General features: G+C 32.5%; 1 protein-coding gene across 1 annotated transcript; it reads right to left on the reverse strand.

Annotated features, from left to right (window-relative positions):
• Positions 1–2,116: 2,116 nt before the first annotated feature.
• Positions 2,117–6,433, reverse strand: LOC142547153 (uncharacterized). Its single transcript, XM_075655277.1, has 9 exons — positions 5,816–6,433; positions 5,257–5,397; positions 4,657–5,037; positions 4,175–4,279; positions 3,741–3,881; positions 2,965–3,168; positions 2,728–2,820; positions 2,483–2,594; positions 2,117–2,393 (listed from the first exon to the last, which is right to left on the reverse strand). Exons 1-9 carry the CDS (start codon positions 6,416–6,418, stop codon positions 2,350–2,352), a joined length of 1,824 nt encoding a protein of 607 aa, XP_075511392.1. The 5' UTR covers positions 6,419–6,433; the 3' UTR covers positions 2,117–2,349.
• Positions 6,434–14,532: the final 8,099 nt, after the last annotated feature.

Genomic DNA, 14,532 nt, shown 5'->3' on the forward strand with positions numbered 1-14,532 from the left:
CATTCACCCATTGGATGTGATGAAATATAGAAAAATTGCGCATCTAATGGGCGAGTGACACCTCATCGGTGCTCACAAAGGTGTGCACGGTAGGTGTGTAGGATATCAAAACTGTGTGTATATATATATATATATATATATATATATATATACCTACAAAAGTGTGGATACTTGAAATGTTTTTCAATTGTGAACGGACGTAATTACCCTTTACATTTTTTCTAATTTCAATTATGAAGTAATCTATATATACCTATAAAAGTGTGGATACTTGAAATGTTTTCCAATTGTGAACGGACGTAATTATCCTTCACATTTTGTCTTATATCAATTATCAAGTAACATATATATATATATATATATATATATATATATATACCTACAAAAGTGTGAATACTTGAAATGTTTTTCAATTGTGAATGGACGTAATTACCCTTAACATTTTTTTTATTTCAATTATGAAGTAACATATGTAGCAATTTCACACTTAGTCTATTAATTAATAACTAATACTAATTAAACACATTTTATGGTTATGATTTTGTGCTTTTGAATTTTTCTCATATCTTTTTTCATTATAATATTTAATTATGTCATATTTCATTATTAAAAAAATTTTATTACATTTTATATACATATAAATGTGTGGATGTGTTTACTTATTCCATTATCAATTAATATATGTGGTAATTTCACACTTAGTCTATTAATTAATAATTAAATACTAATTAACCATATTTTATGGTTATAGTTTTATACTTTTGACTTTTTTCCCTTATTTTTTATTATAATATTTAATTATGTCATATTTCATTTTAAAAAAAATTATTTCATTCTATATACATATAAATGTGTGGATAATAGAAATTTTTCCAATTGTAAACGAGGTGGGAAAAATAAAGTTGAGTTATATCATAATGAAATGTTATTTTTTTAATATATAAAATAATATCATTGATTAACATCTGTCAAAGTATTAGAGCTTTTACGTATGATATATTAACATATTTATTTACTTATTTTGAAATCAAAATAACCAATTCAACAAATACGAAAAATAATATTTTTTATGCAAATTTATGTATTTGGTTATATTTTTATTTTTTATGTGAAAACACATACCGGTAGTTTAAATTTTATATTTAATAATTATTTTATGAGTTTATTAGATTTTATTTGATATTTACCATATAATCTTATTTAAATGTGTATTTCATTACATATATTTATTTATTATTTTAAAATTATATTTAATAGTAAATTAATAAACATCGATGTAGTTTACAAAAGATCGATTCTGATATAAAATTAATTATCTATGATATAAAATTCTAAAAACAAAAGGATAAAAAATTATTTAGGTGTTTAAATATTATTTAAATGGAATATTATGAGTTAGATTTTACTATCAATATTATTATTTCATTAGTTTGATACTCTTTTGATGAGTTAGTCACGATATTTTAAATTGTTAGTTATTTATCGTTAGTGTGCTTAATTTATGTAAATTATGATTATGCATTGATAAAGTCCATAATTTGATTTATTTTTAGTTTATTATGTCTTATATGTGATGTTTGGATATATATTTTTTAAAAATTTCTTTCAATTCATTTGGTTATATATATTGTGTTAATTATAATTTATTACATGATATAAAATTAATAACTTGAATTTTAATTTGACAAAAAATTTGAAAGTAAATTATATAAGTTCTTAATTAATTTATTCGTCTAATACAATAAGAGATTAAACTCAAATTAATAACAAAATAATACAAATTATTTTTTTAGAAAATCAAATTTTTAATTTTTATCATATATAATTGATATTTACGTGCATCGTACATGCTAGTAAATTTTAAATGAAGTAACGTTGCTGATAAATACTTAAGAAAATATTCTAATAAATAATAATGTTGACCAACCATTTTGGCAGAGCAAGAGATATCGAGCGCAGTCACTAAAATAACCCCATCGAGTGCCATGAGATAGGCCCCGGCCCCGAACCCGTATTCATAGAAATGAATTTCAAGAATGAAGTAAAATGGATAGTAGAAGGCTTAAAAAACAGGCTTTTAAAACCAATTTCCACTGAGATTCAGGTCATTTTCATCCCTCTGAAACCTGTACTTGAATTTCATAGCACCATTATTCTGGCAACACAATAATACATATGCAATTCAGCTTTTATATGTGTTTGATTGATTGCAATCTTCCCAACGCTTGAAATCCTCCTCACCAAACACCATCAAAAGTCAAAAGTCCCAGAACCTCTAGCATCAATAAAAATGGTAAGAGGGACTTCAACAGGTTGAATCAAGTTCTCTTCCAGCTACTGTATATACGTTTACTCGCCCTGTAAGCAGTAAAGCTGCCTGATATTTCCTGATGCTGTCGATTCATATAAAGTTAAATCATGTTTAACTGTATGACCGCAGGGAAAGTAAAAAAAAATGTGACTAAATTATAACAGAATTTACCATATAACCAATCTTTAAAACATGAGTGGAGAGCACTAGATAGTTCTCGTTTACGGCTGTCTTCAAGTTGAGTTTCCCTCAAGATTTGCTTGACTTCTTCCAAACTTTTGTGCTGAGGTTCAAGAAAAAAGAAGTAAGCAATCATTTCGGAATTTCAGTTGATAAAATAGCTGAAAAAGAACCAGAGTAAAGAAGGAGAGCGTGAAATTGTATCCATAGGTGTTATCTCAGTACATGGAACATACATTTTTCTGTTGTGATGCAAGATATGCATCAGGCAAAGGGAATGGATTGTCTTTGGTGGAACCAGGTTGTTCATTTCCCAAATAGTTCGGGATCTGCAAGTCACCAAATCGTACACTAATTGCATCACATAGGAACTTACCATAAAAATAGGAAAAATATACACCACCAAAAAGAATAAAATTGCAATCATTTACAGAATCTGACGATGCAGGTAGAAGACCAATTAACGCGCATACCACAAAATTAGTATACTGATCTGGGTCAAGGCGGATGGCAGATTCGGCTTGAACATCTGCAACACCAGCTGGATGGGATAACGAGTCGTGTGGATCGACCGCTCCAAGTACCATAGGTTCATCCCACTTGTTGATTTTAGGATCAATTCCAACCTGATTCATGTGCTCCTCCAATTGCGAGTAGAATGTATTATATGGTGCCACCTATTATTAGTTAAACAGAAAAAGAAAGATAATCTGTGTGAAAATGTTAGCGGGAACATAAAGGAAAGGAGTATCTTCGATAACTCATTTTGTAGGTTAACAAGAAGTATGGGTTTATGCAAATTCCATACTATGAGGTTATGTTTGGTTGAAATTTTATATATTTATTATTTATCATCAATCAAATCATTAATTATTTATCATACATCAATCCAATCATTTAATACAAAATTACAATATTATCCTTCATATCTTTATTTATTTATTTGTATTAAATTAATTACTGAAAATGGTAAAAATGTAATTTTATTATCTTATCTCAAATTAATCAATCAAACCAATCATATTATTGTTTCTTCAAAACTATTTCACATCTACTCAAATATTTTAATAATCCAAATATTATTTATCTATACAATCTCATTAAATCTCATCAACCCAACTAAACAGACTTTGGAAGTATAAACACTTACAAATAGGCTTATTAACCCAGAGAATTATAATTCAAAAAGAATGAGGTGATTACAGGAGAATGAATAGATTTAAGTACAAAAAAAAAATTTGAAACCGACCTGCAACTTATGGTTATCCCCAACAACAAGGGGTTGCTGGTTTACCCCTAAGAAGAACAGACATTCACGGCAATTTACTATGCAGACGCGTTTTGCTGCAGTGATTAGATGAACGCGTTCACAATGTTCGACTCTGACCGCCTATTAGGTGCAATAATGCAGGAATAAGAAGTATTTGATGTTAACATCTCATATACATCAATCAAGAAATCAACAAGTAATACGGAAACGAGTATCATAAAAATACATGTGTAGTTAAGTAAGTTATAGACAATGTCTAGCACACATTATGATAGATCATAAACAAGGTAATAGCTGGAGTAACCATCATGGGAATCAAAATACCATGCTAGTTATTTGAAGACTCTTGTCAACACCAGAACTAGACATACATGCAAATAGAATCATATTACTAGGATTTAACAATGCAGTACCTTCCCAATGGCTCCCAGAACAATTGTAGCATCAGAGCATCCATAGACCGTGGCATATCTTAGTGGTGCCAATATGTAAATTGCTGATTCGTGGCAATTTACAACCTGAGAATAACATAGTTATTAGGTGTATGGTGAATGAAAGTTATATGGCTGAGGAGCAAGGTGCTTGATTTATCAAAGCAAGGCCCGCTAAGGCTTAAAAATTGAAGAAAATTTAAACAAAATCATCGGATATGTACTTATAACGACTTATCATTTTCCTCTCTACTTAGATGACTTTCCACAAACAATAGAATCTGGCAGTTACAAAGCAGTTACTGTAAGTTTCAGATCATTTAATCAACAAATGTAGAGATCCTCAATATGCCATGATAAAAAAACTCAAATGACCAGAATTTTACACGCAAATAAATTTGATGGAAATCTTGGCCATGTGAGAAGTAAAAGGAATGTGAGATGCAAATATGGCTGCTTTTCACCTTCACAGATGTGCCCTTGAGATCAGATGCTTGTTTTACAACTGATGATTTGGAGACCCCCTCAATGAAACTTGGACCTCGAGGACTGCTAGAGGGCTTTGCCGAACTTGTGTTGATATCAGCCATCGGAACATCCTGGTCAGAAAAATTGTTGGGGACATTTTCTTTTGGAGATACTATATCAGCAAGGTGTTCCAGGGTAGTGGATATATTTTGAAGAAGCCAGTCAAGAACTTGTGATGCAGGAACAGGAACATCAGGCATGTCAGGGTCCGAATTCGCAAAAAATGGAGTATTCTGGCACAAGGGAATTCTCTCGGATCTCTTCTCACCAAAATGAATCAGAAATCCAAGATGCTCAAATCTGTCCATAGATAGAACCTGGAACAGAAGATTCCAAAGAGTGATGGTATACAGTCAAGAAATCATGCCAAATTGCCAACGAGAACATGAATTACAATTTTTATTAGACCTTAACCATACGAACAGAATCATCCAGGAAAACAGACGACAGTGGTAGGACAACATATGATGCGCCATCTTAACATAATTAAATAACAGCGAATTCAACATTAATGTAAAATAAGTAAAAGGACATACAATTGATTCATCGTCTTCCCTTTCCACGGAGTCGGACAAAAGGGATAAAATATTGCCTATGTGTTTCTGCAAATATGATAGCTGGTGAGCTTCTTCATCAGCTTGTGATGGCATAAATCTTCGACTATTGCTGCGTACTAACTGCCATACGTAGAGCCATACATATTAATAATGATAATATAGTAACAATTATATGTTAATGACATGTAAAACGAAAGTTATCACATCTCAACTGCGGGACCATAGGAAATTAAGAGCAACACATATTAACATTAATCATAAGTAAAATGAATAAACGCATACATAAATAAACCAAATGTCCAAAATATAAATCCAAATTCACTTCTCAATAAATTCATGACACATCAGACATTTAAATCCAAAATGCATTTCTAATATATCCCAACAATATCTGGCATCGCATATTAAGGCAGGCTAAACAAATCAACAAAAACAAAAATTCACTTTCATATCTCAACAAACCAGCTTCAAAAAATAAATATTTCACCCACATTGCAAATAAAACAGTAAATAAACTAAAAGTAGAAAAATTTAACACCTGCAATGGTGAGAGAGCAGATAAAAACCCATCAAAAGCCGACGTTGAAGGCCACACATCAGCAACCGCAGCAGAGTCCTTATGCCCTTTAGGCAGCAACCTCTTGTAACTCTGTATATACAAGAAAACCAACAAATCAAACACATTCACTCCGATTTCATCGATATCTTGTGGAGCCCTAGCATTCTCCAAAGGATCGGAATCGTTGTGAAGAACAGAAGATAGGGTTTCGAGCAGAAGCCGAGCGTGATCTATGGGAACCTGCAACACTCGGGATAGCATTTCGGAGCTGACTCGGTGATTAGAATCCGACGAGAGGAGAGCAGATTTGATTTGGGATAGAGTCTGAGTGCCATCGGTGAATATAAGTTTGGGAATGGGGAGAAGGCCGTGTTCGAAGGGCTCGCGGCGGGGGTGGAGATAATACGTGGCAGCTACGGGGGTGGACGGTGGTTGCCCCAGTTGCGGTTCGGTGGCGGAATCCATCATCGAGGTGGCGCGTGGATCAGTAGGGGCATAAATGGAACTTAAAACTGTTGTACGTTCAAGGTGAAGGAAATTATGGAAGTTTCCGTTGGAGGGGTGTGAAAAGGCAGTGGACATAAATATGAGTTCGGGCCGACCAGAGTTATTTAAAGATCCGAGTACTCGATTAAAGATATAACACATTATAATTTTAAGGAGCAAAAGTGTTTTAGTAGGGGTCATCGTCACGGTGCGGTTTTACGGTTTTTTGTAAAAAATTCAAATCGAATTGCCATATGCGGTCGGTTAGTATTTTGAAAAATTAATCGCGGTTTTACATGAAAAATTAGCTTTACGATTTTGAGCAGTTTCAAGCGGTTGCGGTCGGTTTACGGTTTTTTTAATGAAAAATATTAAAACATATATTCTAATTTATTTGAAAACAACAAGAATATATTGTCTTCAAATATAAAATATAGTTCAAAGCATATAAAGATAAAAATAGATAAAACAATAATCAAGATTCAAAACTAAGTTAATAATTTAACGACAGAACACGTTCACAACAAAAATGACATTTACATTATTTTATCATTTTTTTACTTTCAAACAAAATATTGTAGCAAAAGAAATAAATACTCTAATAAAAGACTAATATGAAGAATAATTAAGAAAAAAGATAAGTTTTATTTAAGAATAATAATTTTGAAGAGAGTTGAGATATAATGAATGATAACTTCTTTATTTGAATATGTTGTTCACAAATTATTATAATTCTAGGCCTAATATTATGGCAAGCGGTTTAGGCTGTACGGTTTGGTGCGATTCTTGGCAAAAAATAACGAACCGAATATGCGGTGCGGTTTATGATTAATATTTTTAATCGCGATTTTTATAAAATATTATGAAAAATGGTGCGGTGCAATTCGGTTCGGACGGTTCAGGCGGTTAATAAAAAAATTTGATCACCCCTATGTTTTAGGATGGTTGCAAGAATATTTATTTGTGGAACGAGTCGATTCATACTATCGAAAAATAATATTTTTTAGACAAAAATTAAAAAAATATAAATAGATCGAGTAAGATATCCGCCTCATAAAATTAATCCATAAAACGATCTCATAAATTTTTTTTTTAATTTTAAACTAAACACTCAACACACAAACAAGCTGACTTAACCAAGTTCATAAAATTAATTTAAACCCCCATGAAACTTATTTTAATTTATACTTTTAGGCTCCGTTTGGTACGTGTGATGGGATAAGTAAATAATTAGTAATTAGAGTGATTAAAAAATGAGATATATGGATTAATAATATGGTGGGATAAATAACATGGTGTTTGGTATGATTTAAAATGATGGATTAATTTTGTAAATTTTATTGCAATGACCAAAATACCCCAAGTGTTAATTAAATATATATTCTTAAAATAATTGGATAGATAATTAAATATTTATAATTATAATTTATATTTATTAAAATTAATTTAAATATATTTATTAAAAATATATTTGAAAATATTACGGTAATCATTAAACAAAATAAATTAGAATTTAATAAATATTTATTTTCACAAAAGAATTAATTACAAGATTAGAAATTTATAAAAATTTAATTTAAGATAGATTTATATTACAATTTATTTTATTTAAAATGATTGAAAATAATAAAAATATATGAAATTAATTTATAAAAAAATAATAATAATTTAAATATTATATTAATTTATTATTATCATTATTTAAGAATTATACATTATCACACCTTTGAGGAGGGATATTTAATCACACAAATAACATAAATAATGAGGGCTTTCAATCATAATCAAGGGCCTCCATGCTAAATTAAAAATGAACCAAACATGAGATAAGAGATGATTATTTAATAATCATTCCCTTATCATGGCTACCAAACATAGCCTTACATTTTATATAGTCCATGAACGAGTAAAATAACATTTTAATTACATACTAGTGATTGGACACGTGCATAGCTAGCTGCATGCCGTATCGGGAAGCGCTGATTCATTCCACAACATGGTCCATCACAAGAAAACAAAAACCGAGATTTTCCTTATCCGGTATCAAACCGGAGAGATCTAAGTAAGGATGAATTTTTAGTGACTAGCTTGAAATGGCGATAAGAAATTTCTTTAAAAACGATCCTCAATCGCACATATTACAAAATAGTCAGTTAATAAGTAAAAAATATTGTCCAATTAAGGATTGAGGTTTTCTCAAACAGTTTTTTGAGCATTTTTGTTATCTTTCATTTAGGTTAAGAAACTGTGGGACCGAACAATTTCCGCTTTACCAAAAGCTATAGCTAGTAGTAATGGTGCAACTCAAATCTTTTAAACCGCACAGCAGCTCAAGCACCACGATTTGATCGCTCTACCATGCTATTATTCCACCCAACAGAAACAATAAATTGCAAATTATGACGTTTTTGCAGTTAAGAAGTGGATATGCCAAACCTATCAAATATAGTTCATATTCTTAATAATATAGCAGGAGATATGTATGAAGACAAACCATGTGTTTTTCTAATAGCAATTTGATCGAATCATATGCCAAGGTTTAATCACTAAATTATCATAAAATCATAGTGTATTTAAATTAAATATAAAATCAACAAGTTAAATAAGGAATATCAAACTGGGCATTTTTAACGTCACATCTTGAGAAATACCCTTGCAAATCTAATATGAAAATCCATGGAAAAATCTCATATGAAAAGAATCTGATCACATGCTAGGGTGGAATTAACGCACGTTTCTCAATTTTCATAAGATCTTCTTGACTTTTATTCACAAGGTCCAATAATGCTTATATATTGGACCTTTTGAGGCAATTACAGACCTTGGGAGACAATTTGGATTGGTAATATTTGATTAATGGTCATCCTCTATTACAATGGAAATACGTTTTGGATAATATCTATAAATATAAAAACAAAATTCATAATGCTCTTACCATCCAGAATTAAAGTTATAAATTGTAGCGGAAATGTAAATGAAGTCATTATTAAATCTTTAGAACGAGTTCATGATGTTCCAGATCTACGCATTCTTATTTTTGAGAGTCATTTAGTTTCTCCTTGTATCTAATATGATAATGAAGTCAGAGTTAGAGAACGTGATAACGTGCGATATGAGAATAACAATTATATAGATAATATTTATTATTTTCTTGTGATATTTCTGTTTTAACTCATAATAAAAAAAAAAATTATATATTTTCCTCTACACATGACCCACAAGGCCACAACATATAAGATTCCCACAACATATCAGATTCATTAAAAATCATTAACCAAAAGTTTAATTTACCATTTTAATTTGAGCTTAACTTTAATAGATAACTCATAATACATATTTATTCACATATAAGCTCATACAACATGATATGATCGATTGAAGGATAATCGTTGAGCTACAATAGCTTGGTTGTTGAAATATTGAATACCGGTGAATGCGAAAGACACTCAAAATAATCATTCGAAAAAGCCGATTAAACATTTTGTACGGCATTTAAAAGATATTCAAGTTGAATGATTAAAAAATATTTTGATTGAAGTATTTTATCACACTTGGTATGCAATATATTGGTATTTGAAATACATATAAAATACTTCAACAATGTATCTTAAAAATAGTAGAAATGATAAGGAAATGCAATAAATAAATAGAGATGAATTTATTTATGGATGAGATTAACAACTCATACGACACTCCTTCTTCTCCTTAGGAAGGTTCCACTAAAAGACTTTGATTTATACAATTCCTTGTACAAACATTTTTCAACGTATGACGTATCTCTTGCCTAATTGAAACTTCTAACACACTCTTAATTGTAGACCGCAACCTTACAATCTGCATAATGTCTAACGTCTGTTATGTCAAGACTACAAACACAATATTTAATGTCTTTGTATGAAGACTCACTCAACTAAACTTTGAAGCTCAACTCTCTTGTATAGGTGTTGGTGATTGTGTGTGAGGATTTTATCCATTACAATGTGTGTATCTTTCAAATGTGTCCTCACACGCTCTCATTCTAGCTCATTTCTCATGTAGGTTGCTTATTCTGTGAATCTCCTTCCAAAGCTTGTATTTGATCTTCAGTATTTTGTATTTTTAGGCTTTAACAATGATATATACGTTAGATACAATAATATGACCGTTTGAAAAATTTTGTATTGTTCTATTATTGAAACAATCAATTCTGCCTTTAATAAATGCAATTTATGCACTTAAATTATCCTTATAATTCGTATAGATTCTTAGTTTTCTCGAGCAGAATTATGCGTCTTTTGTTGTTTTTGGTGTGATTTCAGGAATCTAGGTAAGGCGTATTACGTGGGCGTGAAAAGGAATGAAAATGGCGCTTGGAAGAAAATAGTGAGCTTAACACACAGAGAGACCCGCGCATATGCGCGAGTCAGATGCATGCATGCATATGCACGAAACACAAAGTGAGACAGAGTGCTTGGCGCACATGCGCGATGTACGACGCACATATGTGCGAGAGATGACCATCAAAGACAACAAAACAGAATCTATCGCGCACATGCGCTAGACGAGGAGCGCATATGCATGAATGAAGGATTTCCAGATGCACGAAACAGAGGACTCCGCGCATATGCGCGGATATAGTGCGCGCACGTGCGTGCGAGAAAAATTGCCCAACACACAGACATCGATTTCCACAAGCCGCGCGCGGCTCAGATGCCAGAATTATTAGGTTTCATCGTGGGCTTTATAAAAGGGGAATTAATTTTTCAGTAGCCGATAGGGCGATCAAGGAGCAAAAAGTGAGAGCCAACAGAGAACGGAACGCGAGATAGAAGACGCTTAATCCGGACACGGAGACGCACTTTCATCTTTCTTCAACACGTTTTTAATAAGGTTCTTTACTTTTACGTTTTTAATGATTACAAACAGGTTTTTTTGTGATCTAGATTCGAGTATAAACTAATTTTATTTCCTAGAGATTGATGTAGCTTTGGTCGAACCTATGTTATTGGAGTTTTGAATTTTCATTGGAATAATTCATCGTGTTTATTTGTGATTTCTTGTCTTTAATGCTTTTGGATTACTGACCATAATTCGATTGATTAAATAATTAAAATTTAGTACTCGAGAGATGGGATTGAAATTAAGATTGGAGAAATCACATCGGCAAATTTTTATAATGTGCAAAGGACGTATAACTCTTGTGAATCCATAAAAAGAACCTTGTTTGCATATATTATTTATTGCGTGATTTTGAATATATATATTAAAATTAGTAATAGATAATACAGTTCTATTTATCGCTTGAAAAATGGAATAGAAAAGTTGCAAGTTCTTGGTTAATAAACATGATGCAATTTAATGATATGTTAGTCGATTTGTATTTATCATAGGGGAGACCAGGCGAAATCGTATCTCTAGATTGATTTACTCACTGAATTCCAACTGTGTGCTAAGACTTACATGATTCGTTATTTTCTTTGGATTGATTATAAACTATTTCATTGATTTTTCTAAATACAGTTGAACTATGTCAATTATGGTACTTAATATACAATTTTAAATAATTACTCCTCGTGGGAACGATATCTGTACTCATACCAGTACCAAAACGTGACATCGTACACTTGCGGTAGTGAAAATTCACAACAGCCTTGCTGAATATTTTTCCCGAGCATAACTGATTTTGACATTTTTGTGAATACGAATATTGTATTTTCTCTCCTTATCTTTTGTGTATATAGTGTTCCTATTTATGTACAATTGTATCGAACCAAATATTGACAGATGTATAAAGATCTCTTGTATTGTTACAAAAAATCTAATCAAAGATTATTGGTGGAAGTTTCTGGAGACATTGATGGTCTGATCCTTATGATGGGCCGAGTATTATTGTAGTGGGCTAAAGTGTGTGTGACCCATTTTTCTCATTTGGTCTCCTGGAATGGGCCAAAGTTTTGGGTTTATGTTTATCATTTGACTTCCCCCTCAAGCTCAACTTGGTATTAAGAACAACGCTGATCTTGGATCGTGGTCGATTGAAGGAGATGACATATAGAGGCTTGGTGAGAACATTTGCAACTTGATCGAAGGAGAGAACATATTGAACAACATCTTTAGACGTGACTTTTTCTCTGACAAAATGTAGATCTAGTTCAAGATTTTTAGTACGGGAGTGAAACACAAGATTGACACTTAGTGTAATTGTGCTAAGATTATCAGACCATACAACAAGAAAACTAGGTGACTGAATGTGAAGTTCTGCTATAAGGTATTGAAGCAAGATAAGTTCACATGTAGCATTGGCGAGGCTATGATACTCAGCTTCTATGCTGGAACGAGAAACCACGACTTGTTTCTTGGAACTCCATGAAATGGGGGAAGCACCAAAGAACCAACAAAAGCCAGAAGTCGATTTCCGATCGTCCAATGTGCATAACAGTAGCTAGAGAGGCAGAGGCGAGATGAGGACTTTAAACAGACACCAATGTCTAGACTATCTTTGAGATAACGAAGGATTCTTTTCATAGCTTTCTAGTGTGGAATAAGAGGCGTTTTCATGAATTGATAAACTTTGTTCACGCTGTAAGCAATGTCTGGTCTCGTGAAGGTTAGATACTGAAGTTCACCAACATTGCTGCAATAAAGAGTGATATCTTCAAAAAGATCTCCATCTTGGGCAGAAAGTTTAACACCCGTTTCCATGGGAGTAAGTATAGTCTTAGCTTGACTCATTTTTTCTTGAGTAGACGATCTCGGACATATTTGGTCTGAGTCAAGAATAAAAAATGATTGGAGGAACGAAACACTTCAATATCCAAGAATTATGAGAGATCACCAAGTTGTTGAGAGAAAATTGCTTGTAAAAATGTTGAAAGAGATCTTGAGTATTATGTCATGCATTGTTGCTTGTGATTATAATATCATCGACACAGAAAAGGATATATTATTCAATCAAAAGTAGTTTTAACAAACAAAGAAGTTTCAGCTTTAAACATAACAAAGCCCATGCATTGAAGAGCATCTCTAAGTTTTTCGAACCAATCCCAAGGTGCTTGTTTAAGGCTATAGATGCCCTCGTGAAACTTGCACACTCATATGAAATCTCCATACTTAATCTCAAATCTCAGAGATTGTTTCATATACACATTTTCATAAAGGATTCCATTCAATAAGGCATTGTTGACATCTAGTTTCTTAATGGACCATCATTTTGACATGGTTGCAGTGAGAACAAGACTAATGGTTGTTGTTTTCACCACAAGACTAAATGTCTCAGTATAATCAATTCCCGGAGATTGGGAATGTCCCTTAGCCACTAGCCTCGCTTTGTTTCGGGCGATCGAACCATCAACATTTTTACTTTGAACACCCAGTTACATCCAATGATAAATGCTTCAGGTGGTGGAGAAGCGAGCGCCCAAGTATTGTTATTTAGTAAGCCTTGATATTCTTAACTCATAGTATTACACCACTCCAAACTTGTAAGGGCCTCATGTAAAGTCTTTGGCTTATTTGCAACTGGAGATGATGTGACCAATACCTTGGAGAAGAAAGCTCTAGCTTTGGACTAAGTGATCATTGGATGGGTGCTCACTGGGGTAAAAGGGAATGAAGGGAGGAAGAATTTGAGGGAACACTTGCAGATGGTTTAGAAGAAGGATGAATGGAGAAGTTCATGATAGATTGAAATAAGGAATTAGAGGATGATGGACTCAGAATAGAAGTGGTGTGAACCATGGGAGATGTATTGGGAAGAAGCTGAGGAGTATGCTGCTGATAGGAGACTAAATTGTGATATGGTATAGAGTAGAAGGAGTTATGTTGTGTTAGGAGGGAGACATTTTCATTGAAATCATAACAGAGACATTTGTATCAATTATGTTTGTCACTGTAGCCAACAAAGATGCAAGGAGGGGATCTAAATTCCAGTTTATGAGAGTTATAGGCAGAAAGACATGGGAAAAATAGTCACCCAAACACCTTAATAAGGGAATAGTTCGGGATCAAATTATGTATCTTGGTGAATGGGACACAATTGTTAAGGACTGATGTGGGTAGTCTATTGATAAGATACACTACAGTATGAAAAGCATCTTCCCAAAAGGACAGGGACAATGATGCTTGAGCTAAGAGCGGTAGACCCATATCAGCTATATGGCGATGCTTACGTTCCACAACACCATTTTGTTCGGATGTGTGAGGACAAGAGAGGCGATGAATAATCCCATGTT

This window comes from Primulina tabacum, chromosome 5 (genome assembly GCF_025594145.1).
Source record: "Primulina tabacum isolate GXHZ01 chromosome 5, ASM2559414v2, whole genome shotgun sequence".
Lineage (NCBI taxonomy): Eukaryota > Viridiplantae > Streptophyta > Magnoliopsida > Lamiales > Gesneriaceae > Primulina > Primulina tabacum.

Bases quoted from the DNA above. Each gene is read 5' to 3' on its own strand.
- LOC142547153 (XM_075655277.1), bottom strand. From the start codon at position 6,418: ATGTCCACTGCCTTTTCACACCCCTCCAACGGAAACTTCCATAATTTC. The intron at 2,821-2,964 runs GTATGCGCGTTA...GGTGACTTGCAG, and splicing joins ATCAGTATACTAATTTTGTG to ATCCCGAACTATTTGGGAAA. The intron at 2,394-2,482 runs GTAAATTCTGTT...ATGAATCGACAG, and splicing joins TTTTAAAGATTGGTTATATG to CATCAGGAAATATCAGGCAG.